Here is a 19,698-nt window from a genome sequence, read left to right as displayed (position 1 = left end):
GGAGAGTAAGAGAGAGAAGTGTGAAATCGAATCAGAAGGTTAGAGTGATGAACGATCACCATAAATGGTTTAAGTGGTTAGAATCATAGAATCATAGAAATTTACAGCACGGAAGGAAGCCATTTTGGCCCATCGTGTTCGCGCCGGCCAACCAAAAGCTATCCAGCCTAATCCCACCTTTCAGCTCTTGGTCCGTAGCCTTGTAAGTTATGGCACTTCAAGTGCACATCCAAGTATTTTTTAAATATGGTGAGGCTTTCTGCCTCTACCACCCTTTCAGGCAGTGAGCTCCAGACCCTCACCAGCCTTTGGCTGAAGAAATGTCCCCTCACATCTCCACTGAACCTTCCCCCAATTACTTTAAAAAAGAACCGTGACCCCGATGTGATATGAACACACAGTCTTCTGATGTGGAGTCAGAAGGTTACCAGGAAGAGTAGTGAAGATATGTGGCACTCGTACATATTTGGTCAAGATGTTTGATCATGGAATGGTTAGGTTTGTTCACCTTGATGATATTTTATCTACAGATGTGGAAGGAGTTGAAAGTTGGAATGATTTGATTATTTCTGATGAGTCAGATAATCTTGTTACAAGTAGAGTACCAGTAGCAAATCCTACATCAGATGTACTAGAAATAAATCTAAGAGAAAGTCAGAATTTAAGTCTGAATCCGAGTCAGGCAGATAAGCAGTCTGCAGTTGTAGAGAATCAAAATGTAGATCAAGGGTTGCCCTTGGAGAAAAACTCTCCTCAGGCTCAGCCTAGAATGAGTCTAAGTTTGACACCATGGGCTAGATTTTCCATTATTTTTGCATGCATAACGTCCACTTAATGACCATTTTAATGCTGAAATGCGGTGTAATGCCCAGATATCGCCCATTTAGCCACAAAATGGAAACTGATGCCTATTTCTCAGACACTTATTGCCGACTGTTACTTTCGCAATGTACGTAACACTGGGAAAAAATAACACCGCCCGCCCACTTTTTTGGGGCGGAATCATCAGAATGGGTGAAGCCAAAGGCCATAATGTTGCCCAGCCTTAATTTTGGCACGTAATTAACGCTGAGATTCAATAATACCGACCGGCCACTTTTTTTGTCGTAAAGATCACATTTGCCGAAACTAACGCCCAGTATATCGCCCAGCATTCCTTTCAGCACCTCGCACACATCTCGCCCACAATATCGCTCACCGAAAACACCGCTCTGAAAAAGTTGAACTGTTCTGAACTAATCACAGCAGTGTAGACGCCATTTTGTAAATTGCAGGTCGCTTCATTGAAAAGGCTGCTTCAACTTCGGGGGAGATTGGATAGACTCTGGAATTCTTCTCAGGTGATGTGACCATCTCAACAGACATCTTTTCATACTGTGGATGATTGGGTTTTACTGTAGATGTCTTAGTGTGGAAATTTATTGCTTGTGAACAATCGACTTTATACTTTTATTGGAATGGGGCCAGCCATTTCTCAGCCCGCATCGATTACAATGCACAACGTCTAATCCACAGCATTAAGTGCCCAGTCTAAGACATGCCAGACTGAGGAGGAGGTCTAGACCAAACAACCCCCGCACTTACAGGGAGAAGCAGTCTTACCTCGACTTATCCGAGAACACCTGCCTTCGGAGACTGTTCTTCCACAATGTGGTTATCAGTGAAATATGTCAGCTCACCAGGGCAGATCTGCAGCCTGCCAGCACCTTCAGAATATCACTGTCCATCAATGTCAAGGTCACCGCGACACTATCGTTTTACTCGTCGGGTTCCTTTCAGGCGTCCGCGGTCGATATTTCCCCTATGTCTCAGTATGCCACACATTGCTGCATTAGACAGGTCACGGAGGCCCTGTACGTGCGTAGGATGGACTTTATCAGCTTCCCTATGACCACGGAGGCTAAGACTAACAGGGCTCGAGCATTCTACCGAATTGCTAAGTTCCCCAAGGCGCAGCAAGCAATACACTGTACGCATATCGCCATGCTGGCATCTTCTCATGACCCAGAGGTTTTTCACAACAGAAAAGGATTTCAGTCCCTGAAAGTCCAACTAGTTGTCAACCACAACCAGATAATTATGGCAGTGAATGCCAAATATCCAGGCAGCTTCAATGAGGCTCACATCCTGCGTGAGAGCCTGAGTACCAGTCAGCCACAAGGTCAATGCTGGATACTTGGTGACAAACGATATGGCCTAGCCACCTGACTGATGACCCCACTGCGTGACACCCACACCGAGGCCGAGAAGTGATACAACGAGGGCCACAGAGCCACACGCAATGTAGTCCAGAAAAGAATGAGTGTGCTTAAGCAGCGCTTTAGATACCTGGAGCACTCAGGAGGGGAGCTACAATACAACCCTGATCAGGTAGCTCAATTCGTAGTCGTGTGCTCCATGCTGCATGGCTATCTGGAGGGGACAAGAATTGCCAGAAGGGACTGATGGTCCACCTCAGGAGAGAGAGGAAGAGGAGGACGAGGGGCTGGGCGCTGACCTCGGGCCAGACAATCAAGCTGACTATGCAACCATGCCCACGCCCCTCTCCAGACCGCAGGAAAGGGACCGTGATGGCTACAAGATTCTTATGTCAGCAGCTCATAAATGAACGATTTGCCTGAAACAACGTTGCTGTTATTGACAAAGCTAACACACTGCTGTGTGTTCAGCTCAGACATCAATGTTGGGCATCACCTTGGTGCCAGTTAAAACTTAATTTGATTCATGTTAAGTGTAATTATACCCTTTCATGTTAAGGAATCACCAGTGTGTAACGGTGCAGCTATCTGAGACAATGCGCAACAAGGTTATATTGAATAAAAAACATTTAAGATGACCATTGGTCTGAAATCATAAGTATCATGGGCAAAAACATTGACATCAATCAAATGATCAACATGTCCAGTAACACAGAACACAAATGCAAATCAACAGGGTGGCCCCCTCCCCCGATACATTACAACAAATTGCATACATCCAGTTGGAGATATAACAAAGCCATCACCTGCGGGCATGCACCTCACTTCCCTTACCCCTCCTTTTCTTCTCCCCAGCTTTACCCCTTCCTCTCCTCGATCCATGCTGCCTGGCCGAGGAGCTCTTCAGGTGGTGCCTCATTGGGGAGGATAAAGGCAGATCCGGGAGCGGGGGGTACCAAGGTGGCAACTTATCAGATGCAGAAGCAGAATCTTGCTCTTGCCTCTCATGTGTCATTGGCACTGGGGGTGTGGAGCCGAGAGGTGGAGTGCCACGCTCCGGGACCACTGGGAGGCCTGTGCCACAAGTGTTCCTGGCTATCACCTCCAGGGCCTCCGCCATCTGCGGAACGTACTCAGCCATGGTGCCGGAGATGCTGGACAGCTGTCGGGATATGCCCCCCAATGCATGTAGGATGTGGTTACTTATGTCTACAGTCCTCCTGGACAACTGTACCATCTCTCTGCTCTCATCTGGTGCTTGTGGAGCAGAACTGCCATGTCCATAAAACCTCTATGGGGTCGGCACTGTCCTGGGGACAAATGGAGTGTCCTGTGGCAAGGTGCTTGGGCCAGGTACCTCCAGAATGGAGGTGGGAATGGCCGGAGATGCACTCGATGGCCTCGGGATGGAATGCCTTCTGGAGCTTGGCGATGCAGACTCCTCAAAGTCGGCGCTCTCATCTGTGGAGAACAGACCCAGCTGATTGACAGGTGAGAATCGGACCTCCTCATCATTAGGTGTAGAATCGTACGGCAAGTCCGGCCCCGCACCCCCACCTTCAGGCCTCTGTGGTCTTGCCTTGAAATGCGTTGCTGGCTGAGGTGCAAAACACAAATGAGGTTATTAGAGGAGAAGGGGGTGCTAGTGTCACAAGGTGAGTCCAGCACGACACACAGCATAAGCACGACATAAGCATCATCACTATCAACATCGTCACAGAAATCACATTTCTTGACCATCAACACATTCTACACTGCAATGATTCTCATGAGGTCAGCATTATTTATAGGACACTTTTTGAAATCATCTATCATATATTATTGTTCGGATATGCGTGGGTGTGGCATCTGTTGACTTTACATCATGCAATGGTGTATACTTTACTCACGTGGCATCACTTCAGGGTCTGCAGCTGCCTATGTGGCTGTCCGGGGGTTGCTCCCCACTAGTGCAAGCACCCGCTCCTCAATTTCGGTAACGTCGCTGATGACTGGTGGCCACCCCCATCTGTTCACCTCTGCTCGGAACTATTCCTCGATAGCTTCTTCTGTAAACATAGAAACATAGAAAATAGGTGCAGGAGTAGGTCATTCGGCCCTTCGAGCCTGCACCACCATTCAATAAGATCATGGCTGATCATTCCCTCAGTACCCCTTTCCTGCTTTCTCTCCATACACCTTGACCCCTTTAGCCGTAAGGGCCATATCTAACTCCCTCTTGAATATATCCAATGAACTGGCATCAACAACTCTCTGCGGTAGGGAATTCCACAGGTTAACAACTCTCTGAGTGAAGAAGTTTCTCCTCATCTCAGTCCTAAATGGCCTACCCCTTATGCTAAGACTGTGTCCCCTGGTTCTGGACTTCCCCATCATTGGGAACATTTTTCCCGCATCCAACCTGTCCAGTCCTGTCAGAATCTTATAAGTTTCTCTGCGATCCCCTCTCATCCTTCTAAACTCCAGTGTATAAAGGCCCAGTTGATCCAGTTTCTCCTCATATGTCAGTCCCGGCTTCCTGGGAATCAGTTTGGTGAACGTCCGCCGCACTCCCTCAATAGCAAGAACGTCCTTCCTCAGATTAGTAGACCAAAACTGAACACAATATTCCAGGTGAGGCCTCACTAATGCCCTGTACAACTGCAGTAAGACCTCCCTGCTCCCATACTCAAATCCCCTAGCTATGAAGGCCAACATACCATTTGCCTTCTTCACCACCTGCTGTACTTGCATGCCAACTTTCAATGACTGATGAACCATGACACCCAGGTCTCGTTGCACCTCCCCCTTTCCTAATCTGCCACCATTCAGATAATATTCTGCCTTCATGTTTTTGCCCCCAAAGTGGATAGCCTCACATTTATCCACATTATACTGCATCTGCCATGCATTTGCCCACTCACCTAACCTGCCCAAGTCACCCACAGCCTTTTAGCATCCTCCTCACAGCTCACACTGCCACCCAGTTTAGTGTCATCTGCAAACTTGGAGACATTACACTCAATTCCTTCATCTAAATCATTAATGTATATTATAAAGAGCTGGGGTCCCAGCACTGAGCCCTGCGGTACTCCACTAGTCACTGCCTGCCATTCTGAAAAGGACCTGTTTATCCCGACTCTCTGCTTCCTGTCTGCCAACCAGTTCTCTATCCACGTCAGTACATTACCCCCAATACCATGTGCTTTAATTTTGCACACCAATCTCTTGTGTGGGACCTTGTCAAAAGCTTTTTGAAAGTCCAAATTCACCACATCTACTGGTTTTCCCTTGTCCACTCTACTAGTTACATCCTCAAAAAATTCCAGAAGATTTGTCAAGAATGATTTCCCTTTCATAAATCCATGCTGACTTGGACCGATCCTGTCACTGTTTTCCAAACGCGCTGCTTTAATAATTGATTCCAACATTTTTCCCACTACTGATGTCAGGCTAACTGGTCTATAATTACCAGTTTTCTCTCTCCCTCCTTTTTTAACAGTGGTGTTACATTAGCTACCCTCCAGTCCATAGGAACTGATCCAGAGTCGATAGACTGTTGGAAAATGATCACCAATACATCCACTATGGCCACTTCCTTAAGTATTCTGGGATGCAGACTATCAGGCCCCGGGGATTTATCGGCCTTCAATCCCATCAATTTCCGTAACACAATTTCCCGCTTTATAAGGATATCCTTCAGTTTTTCCTTCTCACTAGACCTTGGGTCCCCTAGTATTTCCGGAAGGTTATTTGTGTCTTCCTTCGTGAAAACAGAACCAAAGTATTTGTTTAACTGGTCCGCCATTTCTTTGTTCCCCACTATAAAGTTACATGAATCTGACTGCAAGGGACCTACGTTTGTTTTCACTAATCTTTTTCTCTTCACAGATCTATAGAAGCTTTTGCAGTCAGTTTTTATGTTCCCAGCAAGCTTCCTCTCATAAAAGGACGACATGGCATGAGATAATTGATTGATATCATTGCTAGGTACTGTCACAGAGACTGATACAACACATAACCGGCAAATGTAATCATGATTATTATGATAATTATCATTCTTTACCTAAAGACTGTGCACCGTGACTGCAGGCTTTGAATACAACATTCCCAGTAAAAGTGAAAGACCTCACATCAGAGGATACTCGCTCATGACTCTTACAAATCAAATTATATAAATACATAAGTACATGTAAATAAATGTAATACTTACTCTTGCGGACCGACAAGGTCGTTTCATCGCTTGTGGCATTGGTTGCCCTCACACACCTCGTTGGTCGCCGACGAGACCACCTCTGCTATCTCGGCCCATATCCTCTGGTAAGCCTCCGTGTGTCAAATCACACCAGTGTGACTTGCCCTCCTGCATGAGGGAGGCATTTGCCTCTTCTGAGAACCTCCTTGCTCTTTCGCATCCTCTAATTTGCTCCTGTCCCACCTCACTGCTCTCGCCAGCGTCAGTCTCCACAGCATGCTATGTCACCTCCTCCACTCTTTCCATTATAGGCACAAAATTCGGGAAAATATCTGGCTGGTAACAGCTAAGTTTTTTGGCACAATTTGCTATAAAGCTCGAAACTGTCCCTCCTTCCTCCCACACCCACACACGCCTTCACTCCCTCTCAGCTCCCTCTCTCTCTGTCTCCTCTTATGCGCATATAATGATGACCCTTGACCGCCTGAATCGCGAGAATCGAGCATTGCCATGCCGTTGCTAAGGATAGCGACACTTTACGGCAGAAGGTCAGAGAGATTTAACGCTAACGCCCATTTCAGATCGCTCGCGGTAACGCCCATTTTATAAAATGGAAATTAGGGGATTTGAAAGTGGGCGACAAGCCGGCGATCTGAAAACCCATAGTTACTGCCCACACCGAAAATAACACCCATTTTTGGGCGATCTGCACAAAAGTGTAAAATCTAGCCCCATGTTTGGAAAGTTCTCTTCGAGAGCGAAGGTATTCTCTTCAAATCAACAAACCAGTGGTTAAGTTTCATTTGTAAATATGGCAAAATAAGTCCATCATGAGCTAGACTTTTGGCATATATCTGCCCATTTACCGCCCATTTAACCGCTGAGATTGAGTTTACTGCCCATATTCGATTATAAATGGAAATTAACGCCCAATTATCGCCCATTTATCGGCAGCGTAACTTTCTGCATATAATTATCGCCGGGAATTAGCTGAACCACCCACCCATATTTTTTTAATAAAATCTGACGTCATCACTTGTGCACCACCCAGAAGACGGTTCATAATGGAAACTAACGCCCAAATACTGTGCAGATTATCGGCGAGCTCTACGTTCGTCATCTCACCCCTATACCACCCAAATGATCACTCGCCCAAAAAGACGCTCAAGAAAAGCTGCACTCACTTGACCTTAACCCAGTGGTATGGACGCCATTTTGTAATTCGGAGGACATTTAATAAAAGGCTGCTTCAAGTTGATGAGAGCATTGAAGTAATTTGTGAGTGATTTTAAGGTTGTTTTAAAATCTTGACAACCATCTAATCACATTGTGGTGAATTTTGAGTTTATATTGCATTTGTAGAGGGCAACTTAATAATTTTGACACATAATAGGGCATTTATAGCAATGGCGCCTGTAATTTCTCAGCCAGTATTGATGACTGCTCACATGCTGCAGAATATAGATGGGAGAAGGTTTATTGAAGAGCATTATGTGCCCAATCAAAGAGGTGGGAGACTGCTGAGGAGGAGGAGACCTTACAGCCAACGCATTTACAGGGATAAGTGATCATATCTGGACTTGTCCGATAACACGTGCCTTAAGAGGCTGCGCTTCCGAAAGGAGGTCATCAGTGAGATATACCAGCTAATTAAGGGAGATCTGCAGCCTACCAGCACCATCAGGACCACACTTTCCGTTGAGGTTAAGGTTACTGCAGCACTTACCTTCTATGCATCGGGCTCCTTTCAGGCCTCAGCTGGTGACATTTGCGGTATCTCTCAGCATGCCACACATGGCTGCATTCAACAGGGGACTGAAGCCCTTTATGCTCGCAGGATGAACTTTATAAATTTCCCTATGACCAGGGAGGCACAGAGTGAGAGGGCTTTGGGTTTCTCGAGAATAGCAAACTGCCCCAAGGTGCAGGGAGCAATAGACTGTATGCACATCACCCTGCAAGCACCTTTTCAGAATGTAGAGGTCTTTCGGAACCAAAAGCGATTTCACTCCCTGAATGTGCAACTCGTTGTCGACCACAAGCAAATAATCATGGCAGTAAATGCAAATTTTCCAGGGAGCATCCATAATGCGCACATTTGCGTGAGAGCATTTTCTCTGACCTTTTTAAGAGTCAGCCACAAGGTCATAGTTGGATGCTGGAGGATAAAGGATATGGGGCTAGAATCTCCATTTTCTTTGCACGCTTAACGCCCACTTAATGCCCATTTTACTGCTGAAGTGCGGTATAACGCCCATATATCGGCCATTTTGGCACAAAATGGAAACTGACGGGCATTTTAAGGAAACTTATCGCCGAGCATTACTTTCCCCATGTGCTTAACGCTGGGAAAAAATATTACCGCCCGCCCACGTTTTTGGGTGGAATCATCAGAATGGGCGAAATCAACGCCCATAATTTCGCCCAGTGTTCATTTCCGCACTGATTTAATGCCGAGATTCAATAATACCCCAACCCATTTTTTTTGTCATAAAGAGCACATTTATCGAAACTAGCGGCCATGAGATCACCCAGCATCAATTTCACCACCTCGCCCACAATATCGCTCGCCCAAAAAAAACGCCCAGAAAATGTGGAACTAACTGGAACTAATCACAGCATTATGGACGCCATGTTCTAGACCACATGTCACATCCTTTAAGGCTGCTGTGCTTCAACCTCGGCGGAGTTCGGATGTACTCTGCAGATCATTGGAGTTGATGTGAACATCTCTACAAATATCTTGACCATACTGTGACTGATTGGAATTGAATAGGTGTCTTCGTCGGGACATTCCTTGTTTGTGACCAATCGCTGGAAAACAGAGAGCTACTGGAATGGGGCCTTTCTCACCCTCTCTTGGTGACCAATTACATGCAGCAGACTCGAGATCGGCGAAGGAACGCTCCACTGCATTATGTGCGCAATGTAAGATGTGACAGACTGATGAGGAGGACCAGACGTCACAACCCCCTCAAGTACAAGGAGAAGCATTCTTACCTCGACTTGCCCGACATCACCTGCCTTTGGAGACTACCCTTCCACAAATAAATGATCACTGAGGTATGTCAGCTGATAAAAGCAGATCTGCAGCCTACCAGCAACATCAGTACTGCACTGTCCATCAAGGTCAAAGTCACCGCGACACTGTCGTTCTACGCCTCGGGTTCTTTTCAGGCCACAGCTGGAGACATTTGCGGACTTTCTCAGCATGCCACACATCGCTGCATTAGAAGCCCTGTACGCATGCAGGATGGACTTGATCAGCTTCCCTATGATCAGGGAGGCACAGAGTGAAAAGGCTCTAGGATTCTCCAGAATTGCAAACTTCCCCAATGTGCAGGGAACAATAGACTGTATGCACATCGTAATGTGGGCACCTTTTCAGGATGCAGAGGTTTTCAGGAACCCCTGAATGTCCAATCGGTTGTCGACCACCAGCAAATTATACTGGCAGTGAATGCTCAATTTCCGGGCAGCCTCCTTGATGCTCACACCTGCGTGAGAGCACTGTATCTGACTTGTTTAACAATCAGCCACAAGGTCAATGCTGGCTGTTTGGTGACAAAGGATATGGCCTTGCCACCTGGCTGATGATCCCCCTGCGTGACACCCACACCGAAGCCGAGAGGTGATACAACAAGAGCCACAGAGCAATTTGCAATATCGTGGAGAAAACCATTGGAGTGCTGAAACAGAGCTTTAGATGCCTGGACCGCTCAGGAGACGAGCTCAAATACCACCCTGAGCAGATAGCTCAATTTATGGTGGTGTGCTCCATGCTGCACAGCTTGGCTATCAGGAGGGGACAAGAATTGCCTGATGAGTCAAACAGTCCACCTCACCAGAGAGAGGAAGAGGAGGACGAGGAGGTAAATGCTGACATCGGCCCAGACAATCAAGCTGATGCTGAAGCCATGCCTCCGCCCCCCTGTAGACAGCATGAAAGAGCCTATGGTGGCATGATAGCTCCAAGAGCCTTACGTCAGGAGCTCATCAATGATCGCTTTGCCTGAAAGTACATTGGTGTTATTTACAAGGCTGACACACTCCTGGATGTGCAGGTGATACATAAATGGTGGGCATCACCTTGGTGACAGTTAAAGTTTAAGTTGATTGAAGTTAAGTGTCATTATACCCTTTGATGTTAAGGAATCACCAGTGTGTAACAGTGCAGCTATCTGAGCCAATGCCCTACAAGGCTTTATTAAATAAAAAATTTAAACTGAATATTAGTCTGAAATCATCAGTATTTCTGTACAAACCAACCCTTCCCCCGCCGCCCCCTACTTCTGCTCCCCACCTCTACCCCTTCCCCTCCTGACTCTAAGCCGCCTGGCCGAGGAGCTCTTCATGTGATGCTTCATTGGGGGGGGTGGTGACGGCTGAACCGCTGCTTGGATGGATACGGGAGTGGGCGGTCCCGAAGTGGGAACGTGCCCTGAGCCAGAAGCAAGATGTTGCTGCTGGCTCTCATATGTGGTTGGCAATGGGGGTGTGGCACCTTGAGGTGCAATGCCGTGCTCTGGGACCACTGGCAGCCCTCTGCCAGCAGTGTTCCTGGCTAACAACTCCATCCCTTCCATGTTATATCTTATTTGTTGGACAAAAACTCGGTGCCAGCTATATTCTTGGTGCTTAGTAGGCTTTTTGCTGTTGGTGAATCTCCCTCGTGCCTCCCACAATAGCCAGTCAAGCACATACCACAGCCACACACGCTTTCAGAGCCTCTGAGCTCCCTGTCTCTCTGTCTCCTCTTCCGCGCATGTCAAGATGACCCTTGACTTCCTGAATCATTGGAATCGGGCATTGCCATGCCGTTGCTAAGGACGGCAACACTTTATGGCAGAAGGTCAAAAAATTTAACGCGAACGCCCATTTCATATCGCTCGCGTAATGCCCATTTTCAAAAATGGAGATTAGGTGCTTTGAGAATGGGCGAGAAGCCGGCGATCTGAAAACCCTTTTTTACTGCCCACGCCAGAAATATCACCCATTTTTGGGCATTAAGCATAAAAGTGGAGGTTCTAGCCCATGGCCTTGCCACCTGACAGAAGCCGAGAAGCGCTACAATGAAAGCCATATAGCCACACACAATATCAGCGAAAAGACAATTGGCGTGCTTAAGCAGCACTTCAGATGCCTGGACCACTCAGGAGGCAACTTACAATACCACCCTGAGCAGGTCGCTGAGTTCATTGTAGTGTCCTGCATGTTGCATAACTTAACTATCAGGAGGGGACAAGAATTGCCAGATGGGACTGCTGGTCCACCTCAGGAGAGAGGGGAGGCAGAAGAGGAGTAGCACGAGGAGGAGGATGAGGAACTCGGGGAGGACAATCAGGCTGGCATTGAAGCCATGCCCCCACCCCACCCTAGACCGCAGGAAAAGCCCCGTGGTAGTTATGCAGCTGTAAGACTGTTGCATCAGCAGTTCATAAATGAACGCTTTGCGTGAAGTTACTTTGGTGACAGTTATAGTTGCGTTACGTTACATTTCATCCTTCCCTGGCCTGGCTCGCCATTGTTTGCAACCCTTGTAATGATTTATTTAACCTTTCTGTTATTGGAAGACACTGCACAACAATGTTAAACCCCACACCAGCTCCATAAACCATCCCTGCAATGTCCAACCCATTCCTTTCAAACTTATGAGAATTTTGTCGGGGGTACCCTTATGTCTCGCTATTCACTGCAACTCACTGAGCCACTTCCAAAAGTGCCCACAAATCTGTCCAATAATGCAAAGTCCTGAAAATAAAGATTTAAATGTTTGACAACACATCAACATTACCTATACATGGACATTGACTAAAGGACCCCTGTGTGTTGTTAGTTGGTATGATTGGACAAGGATGAGGGTGAGTGTAACGGGTGGCTAGCGAAATGGGAACTGATCATGTAGATAGAGGGATGGGTGGAGGTGCAAGTTAAGTTGGTGTGGGTAAGGATGTGCAGGTTTAGAGTAGGGATGGCAGACTGATGTTGATGTGATGAATGGCACAGCAGGATGAGATTGAGTGTGGGAAATCAGGGACGCCTCCGGTGTCCCTGACGACTACGTGTGCAGGAAGTGTATCCGCCTCAAGCTCCTGATGGACCGCGTTGCGGAATTGGAGCTGAAGCTGGATTCATTGTGGAGCATCCACGATGCTGAGAATGACGTGAAAAGCACATTTAGTGAGTTGGTCTTACTGCAGGTAAAGGGTACACAGCCAGATAGGAAATGGAAGACCAACAGGAAGAGCAGTGCAAGGAAGGTAGTGCAGGGATCCCCTGCGGTCATCCCCCTGCAAAACAGATACACCGCTTTGAATATTGTTGAGTCATCAGGGAGGAGCAGCAGCAGCCAAGTTCATGGCATCGTGGGTGGCTCTGCTGCATAGGAGGGCAGGAAAAAGAGTGGGAGAGCGATAGTGATAGGGGATTCAATTGTAAGGTGAATAGATAGGCGTTTCTGCGGCCGCAACCGAGACTCCAGGATGGTATGTTGCCTCCCCGGTGCAAGGGTCAAGGATGTCTCGGAGTGGGTGAAGGACATTCTAAAAAGGGAGGGTGAACAGCCAGTTGTCGTGGTGCACATTGGTACCAACGATATAGGAAAAAAACGGGATGAGGTCCTACGAGATGAATTTAAGAAGCTAGGAGCTAAATTAAAAGGTAGGACCTCAAAAGTAGTAATCTCGGGATTGCTACCAGTGCCACGTGCTAGTCAGAGTAGGAATCGCAGGATAGCTCAGATGAATACGTGGCTTCAGCAGTGGTGCAGCAGGGAGGGATTCAAATTCCTGGGGCATTGGAACCAGTTCTGGGGGAGGTGGGACCAGTACAAACCGGACAGTCTGCACATAGGCAGGACCGGAACCAATGTCCGAGGAGGAGTGTTTGCTAGTGCTGTTGGGGAGGAGTTAAACTAATATGGCAGGGGGATGGGAACCAATGCAGGGAGACAGGAAGCAAAGAGTAGGAGTAAATGGGTACTTTTCAGAATGGCAGGCAGTGACTAGTGGGGTACCGCAAGGTTCTGTGCTGGGGCCCCAGCTGTTTACACTGTACATTAATGATTTAGACGAGGGGATTAAATGTAGTATCTCAAAATTTGCGGATGACACTAAGTTGGGTGGCAGTGTGAGCTGCGAGGAGGATGCTATGAGGCTGCAGAGTGACTTGGATAGGTTAGGTGAGTGGGCAAATGCATGACAGATGAAGTATAATGTGGATAAATGTGAGGTTATCCACTTTGGTGGTAAAAACAGAGAGACAGACTATTATCTGAATGGTGACAGATTAGGAAAAGGGGAGGTGCAACGAGACCTGGGTGTCATGGTACATCAGTCATTGAAGGTTGGCATGCAGGTACAGCAGGCGGTTAAGAAAGCAAATGGCATGTTAGCCTTCATAGCGAGGGGATTTAAGTACAGGGGCAGGGAGGTGTTGCTACAGTTATACAGGGCCTTGGTGAGGCCACACCTGGAGTATTGTGTACAGTTTTGGTCTCCTAACTTGAGGAAGGACATTTTTGCTATTGAGGGAGTGCAGCGAAGGTTCACCAGACTGATTCCCGGGATGGCGGGATTGACCTATCAAGAAAGACTGGATCAACTGGGCTTGTATTCACTGGAGTTCAGAAGAATGAGAGGGGACCTCATAGAAACATTTAAAATTCTGACGGGTTTAGACAGGTTAGATGCAGGAAGAATGTTCCCAATGTTGGGGAAGTCCAGAACCAGGGGTCACAGTCTAAGGATAAGGGGTAAGCCATTTAGGACCGAGATGAGGAGAAACTTCTTCACCCAGAGAGTGGTGAACCTGTGGAATTCTCGACCACAAAAAGTTGTTGAGGCCAATTCACTAAATATATTCAAAAAGGAGTTAGATGAAGTCCTTACTACTAGGGGAATCAAGGGGTATGGCGAGAAAGCAGGAATGGGGTACTGAAGTTGCATATTCAGCCATGAACTCATTGAATGGCGGTGCAGGCTCGAAGAGCCGAATGGCCTACTCCTGCACCTATTTTCTATGTTTCTATGTTTCTATGAGACAGAGGGAAACAAAATGGAGACTGAAGCAAAAGACAGAAAGGAGATGAGTAAAAATGGAGGGCAGAGATACCCAAGGCAAAAAACAAAAAGGGCCACTTTGCAGCAAAATTCTAAAGGGTCAAAGTGTGTTAAAAAGGCAAGCCTGAAGACTCTGTGCCTCAATGCGAGGAGCATTCGGTATAAGGTGGATGAATTAACTGTGCAGATAGCAGTTAACGGAAAGGATATGGTTGGCATCACGGAGACATGACTCCAGGGTGACCAAGGCTGAGAACTCAACATCCAAATGTATTCAACATTTAGGAAGGATAGACAGAAAGGAAAAGGAGGCGGGGTGGCGTTGCTGGTTAAAGAGGAAGTTAATGCAATTGTAAGGAAAGACATTAGCTTGGATGATGTGGAAACGGTATGGGTGGAGCTACGGAAACCAAGGGGCAGAAAACGCTAGTGGGAGTTGTGTACAGACCTCCAAACAGTAGTAGTGGTGTTGGGGAGGGCATCAAACAGGAAATTAGGGGTCCATGCAATAAAGGTGCAGCAATTATCATGGGTGACTTTAATATGCATATAGATTGGGCAAACCAAATTGGAAACAATACGGTGGAGGAGGATTTCCTGGAGTGCATAAGGGATGGTTTTCTAGACCAATATGTCGAGGAACCAACTAGGGGGGAGGCCGTCTTAGACTGGGTGTTGTGTAATGAGAGAGGATTAATTCGCAATCTCGTTGTGCGAGGCCCCTTGGGGAAGAGTGACCATAATGTGGTGGAATTCTACATTAGGATGGAGAATGAAAGTTAATTCAGAGACCATGGTCCAGAATTTAAAGAAGGCTAACTTTGAAGGTATGAGGCATGAATTGGCTAGGATAGATTGACGAATGATACTTAAGGGGTTGACAGTGGACGGGCAATGGCAGACATTTAGAGACCGCATGGATGAACTACAACAATTGTACATCCCTGTCTGGTGTAAACATAAAAAAGGGAAGGTGGCTCAACCGTGGCTATCAAGGGAAATCAGGGATAGTATTAAAGCCAAGGAAGTGGCATACAAATTGGCCAGAAATAGCAGCGAACCCGGGGACTGGGATAAATTTAGAACTCAGCAGAGGAGGACAAAGGGTTTGATTAGGGCAGGGAAAATAGAGTACGAGAGGAAGCTTGCAGGGTACATTAAAACGGACTGCAAAAGCTTCTATAGATATGTAACGAGAAAAAAGTTAGTAAAGACAAACGTAGGTCCCTGCAGTCAGAATCAGGGGAAGTCATAACTGAGAACAAAGAAATGGCAGACCAATTGAACAAGTACTTTGGTTCGATATTCACTAAGGAGGACACAAACAACCTTCCGGATATAAAAGAGGTCAGAGGGTCTAGTAAGAAGGAGGAACTGAGGGAAATCCTTATTAGTCGGGAAATTGTGTGGGGATATTGATGGGACTGAAGTCCGATAAATCCCCAGGGCCTGATGGTCTGCATCCCAGAGTATTTAAGGAGGTGGCCTTGGAAATAGCGGATGCATTGACAGTCATTTTCTAACATTCCATAGACTCTGGATCAGTTCCTATGGAGTGGAGGGTAGCCAATGTAACTCCACTTTTTAAAAAAGGAGGGAGAGAGAAAACAGGGAATTATAGACCGGTCAGCCTGACATCGGTAGTGGGTAAAATGATGGAATCAAGTATTGAGGATATCATAGCGGCGCATTTGGAAAGAGGTGACATGATAGGTCCAAGTCAGCATGGATTTGTGAAAGGGAAATCATGCTTGACAAATCTTCTGGAATTTTTTGAGGATGTTTCCAGCAGAGTGGACAAGGGAGAACCAGTTGATGTGGTGTATTTGGACTTTCGGAAGGCTTTCGACAAGGTCCCACACAAGAGATTAATGTGCAAAGTTAAAGCACATGGGATTGGGGGTAGTGTGCTGACGTGGATTGAGAATTGGTTGGCAGACAGGAAGCAAAGAGTAGGAGTAAGTGGGTACTTTTCTGAATGGCAGGCAGTGACTAGTGTGGTACCGCAAGGTTCTGTGCTGGGGCCCCAGCTGTTTACATTGTACATTAATGATTTAGACGAGGGGATTAAATGTAGTATCTCTAAATTTGCGAATGACACTAAGTTAGGTGGCAGTGTGAGCTGCGCGGAGGATGCTATGAGGCTGCAGAGTGACTTGGATAGGTTAGGTGAGTGGGCAAATGCATGGCAGAAGAAGTATAATGTGGATGAATAGAAACATAGAAACATAGAAAATAGGTGCAGGAGTAGGCCATTCGGCCCTTCTAGCCTGCACCGCCATTCAATGAGTTCATGGCTGAACATTCAACTTCAGTACCCCATTCCTGCTTTCTCGCCATACCCCTTGATCCCCCTAGCAGTAAGGACCTCATCTAACTCCTTTTTGAATATATTTAGTGAATTGGCCTCAACAACTTTCTGTGGTAGAGAATTCCACAGGTTCACCACTCTCTGGGTGAAGAAGTTCCTCCGCATCTCGGTCCTAAATGGCTTACCCCTTATCCTTAGACTGTGACCCCTGGTTCTGGACTTCCCCAACATTGGGAACATTCTTCCTGCATCTAATCTGTCTAACCCCGTCAGAATTTTATATGTTTCTATGAGGTCCCCTCTCATTCTTCTGAACTCCAGTGAATACAAGCCCAGTTGATCCAGTCTTTCTTGATAGGTCAGTCCCGCCATCCCGGGAATCAGTCTGGTGAACCTTCGCTGCACTCCCTCAATAGCAAGAATGTCCTTCCTCAGGTTAGGAGACCAAAACTGTACACAATACTCCAGGTGTGGCCTCACCAATGCCCTGTACAACTGTAGCAACACCTCCCTGCCCCTGTACTCAAATCCCCTTGCTATGAAGGCCAACATGCCATTTGCTTTCTTAACCGCCTGCTGCACCTGCATGCCAACCTTCAATGACTGATGTACCATGACACCCAGGTCTCTTTGCACCTCCCCTTTTCCTAATCTGTCACCATTCAGATAATAGTCTGTCTCTCTGTTTTTACCACCAAAGTGGATAACCTCACATTTATCCACATTATACTTCATCTGCCATGCATTTGCCCACTCACCTAACCTATCCAAGTCGCTCTGCAGCCTCACAGCATCCTCCTCGCAGCTCACACTGCCACCCAACTTAGTGTCATCCGCAAATTTGGAGATACTACATTTAATCCCCTCATCTAAATCATTAATGTACAGTGTAAACAGCTGGGGCCCCAGCACAGAACCTTGCGGTACCCCACTAGTCACTGCCTGCCATTCTGAAAAGTACCCATTTACTCCTACTCTTTGCTTCCTGTCTGACAACCAGTTCTCAATCCATGTCAGTACACTACCCCCAATCCCATGTGCTCTAACTTTGCACATCAATCTCTTGTGTGGGACCTTGTCGAACGCCTTCTGAAAGTCCAAATATACCACATCAACTGGTTCTCCCTTATCCACTCTACTGGAAACATCCTCAAAAAATTCCAGAAGATTTGTCAAGCATGATTTCCCTTTCACAAATCCATGCTGACTTGGACCTATCATATCACCTCTTTCCAAATGCACTGCTATGACATCCTTAATAATTGATTCCATCATTTTACCCACTACCGATGTCAGGCTGACCGGTCTATAATTCCCTGTTTTCTCTCTCCCTCCTTTTTTAAAAAGTGGAGTTACATTGGCTACCCTCCACTCCATAGGAACTGATCCAGAGTCAATGGAATGTTGGAAAATGACTGTCAACGCATCCACTATTTCCAAGGCCACCTCCTTAAGTACTCTGGGATGCAGTCCATCAGGCCCTGGGGATTTATCGGCCTTCAATCCCATCAATTTCCCCAACACAATTTCCCGGCTAATAAGGATTTCCCTCAGTTCCTCCTCCTTACTAGACCCCCCGACCCCTTTTATAACCGGAAGGTTGTTCGTGTCCTCCTTCGTGAATACCGAACCAAAGTACTTGTTCAATTGGTCCACTTTGGTTGCTGAAACAGGAAGATACTGATTCCCAGGATGGCAGGACTGACATATGAAGGAAGACTGGATCAACGAGGTTTATAGTCATTGGAATTTAGAAGAATGAGAGGGGATCTCATAGAAACATATAACATTCTGACGGGATTGGACAGGTTAGATGCAGGAAGAATGTTCCCGATGTTGGGGAAGTCCAGAACCAGGGGTCACAGTCTAAGGATAAAGGGTAAGCCATTTAGGACTGAGATGAGGAGAAACTTCTTCACTCAGAGAATTGTGAATCTGTGGAATTCTCTACCACAGAAAGTTGTTGAGGCCAGTTCGTTAGATATATTCAAAAGGGAGTTAGATGTGGCCCTTACGGCTAAAGGGATCAAGGGGTATGGAGAGAAAGCAGGAATGGGGTACTGAAGTTACATGATCAGCCATGATCATATTGAATGGTGCTGCAGGGTTGAACGGCCGAATAGCCTACTGCTGCACCTATTTTCTATGTTTCTATTTGCAGTAGCTCAATGCTTCAGAAGACTGACAGAAAAACTGTCAAAAAATAATTGTGAATGGTCCCTTTATGGAAACCGGCTGATGACGCCTCATCAGATGTCATCATCAGACTCGCTATCAATCAATTGGCGGGAAACCCGCAGGGCGGGCTTAACAAGCCCCAGCTATGGAAGATTGAAGGGAGCGCCGCAGGCTGCACTTCAGAGTTTCCCACGCTGCACGAATGCCGCTCGCATCGAACTCGCTTCTGTTGGTGAAATCCCAACCTGTATGTGTGACTCTTTGGGGGAGAAATTAATTATTGCTCTGTTTGGGGGCAGTAACTTTTGAAAACCAGGAAAGTTAGCGTTAGGCGCTAATGTTTCAACGCTCTCACAAAATTGGCTTTAGCGCTCCACGAAGGAAGTGGAGCACTAAATCAAGTGCGGCACTTCCTTCTTGGAGCGCTAAAGGACACGGGCAGGATAGAAAGCTCAGCAGCGCTGCACACTGAGCCATGCTGCCATGTACAAAGGACCCTACCATGCCTTAAAGGGAAGGGCCATCGCTGCAGGCTCTTTAAATAAAAACAGACCTACCTGACCACCAAGGTAGTGGTGAACCCGTGCGATCAGCCCAGCACTCAAACAGAGTGCCGGGCCGAGTGATCGCGGGCAGGAACCCATGAAGCAAACGGCAACAAAGGTACGTTTTTTTTTACTTACTCGGCCATGTCACCTTTAATCATAGTTCCAGTAGCGGCTGGCCACCCAATCCACTTCTCCTACAGATGCCGATGTTTTTGCCCAGCGTTGCTGC

General features: G+C 46.9%; 1 protein-coding gene across 1 annotated transcript in view; it reads right to left on the bottom strand.

Annotated features, from left to right (window-relative positions):
• ankar (ankyrin and armadillo repeat containing) overlaps positions 1 to 19,698 on the bottom strand; it is a 408,780-nt gene that overhangs the window by 90,419 nt on the left and 298,663 nt on the right. The window contains exon 20 of the mRNA XM_070873696.1: positions 3,556 to 3,795. Coding sequence (XP_070729797.1) covers positions 3,556 to 3,795 — 240 coding nt within the window. The remainder of the gene's footprint in view (positions 1 to 3,555; positions 3,796 to 19,698) is intronic.

The sequence above is a fragment of the Pristiophorus japonicus genome, chromosome 3 (genome assembly GCF_044704955.1).
Source record: "Pristiophorus japonicus isolate sPriJap1 chromosome 3, sPriJap1.hap1, whole genome shotgun sequence".
NCBI classification, from domain to species: domain Eukaryota; kingdom Metazoa; phylum Chordata; class Chondrichthyes; family Pristiophoridae; genus Pristiophorus; species Pristiophorus japonicus.
This window is presented reverse-complemented; position numbering and strand designations above follow the sequence as displayed.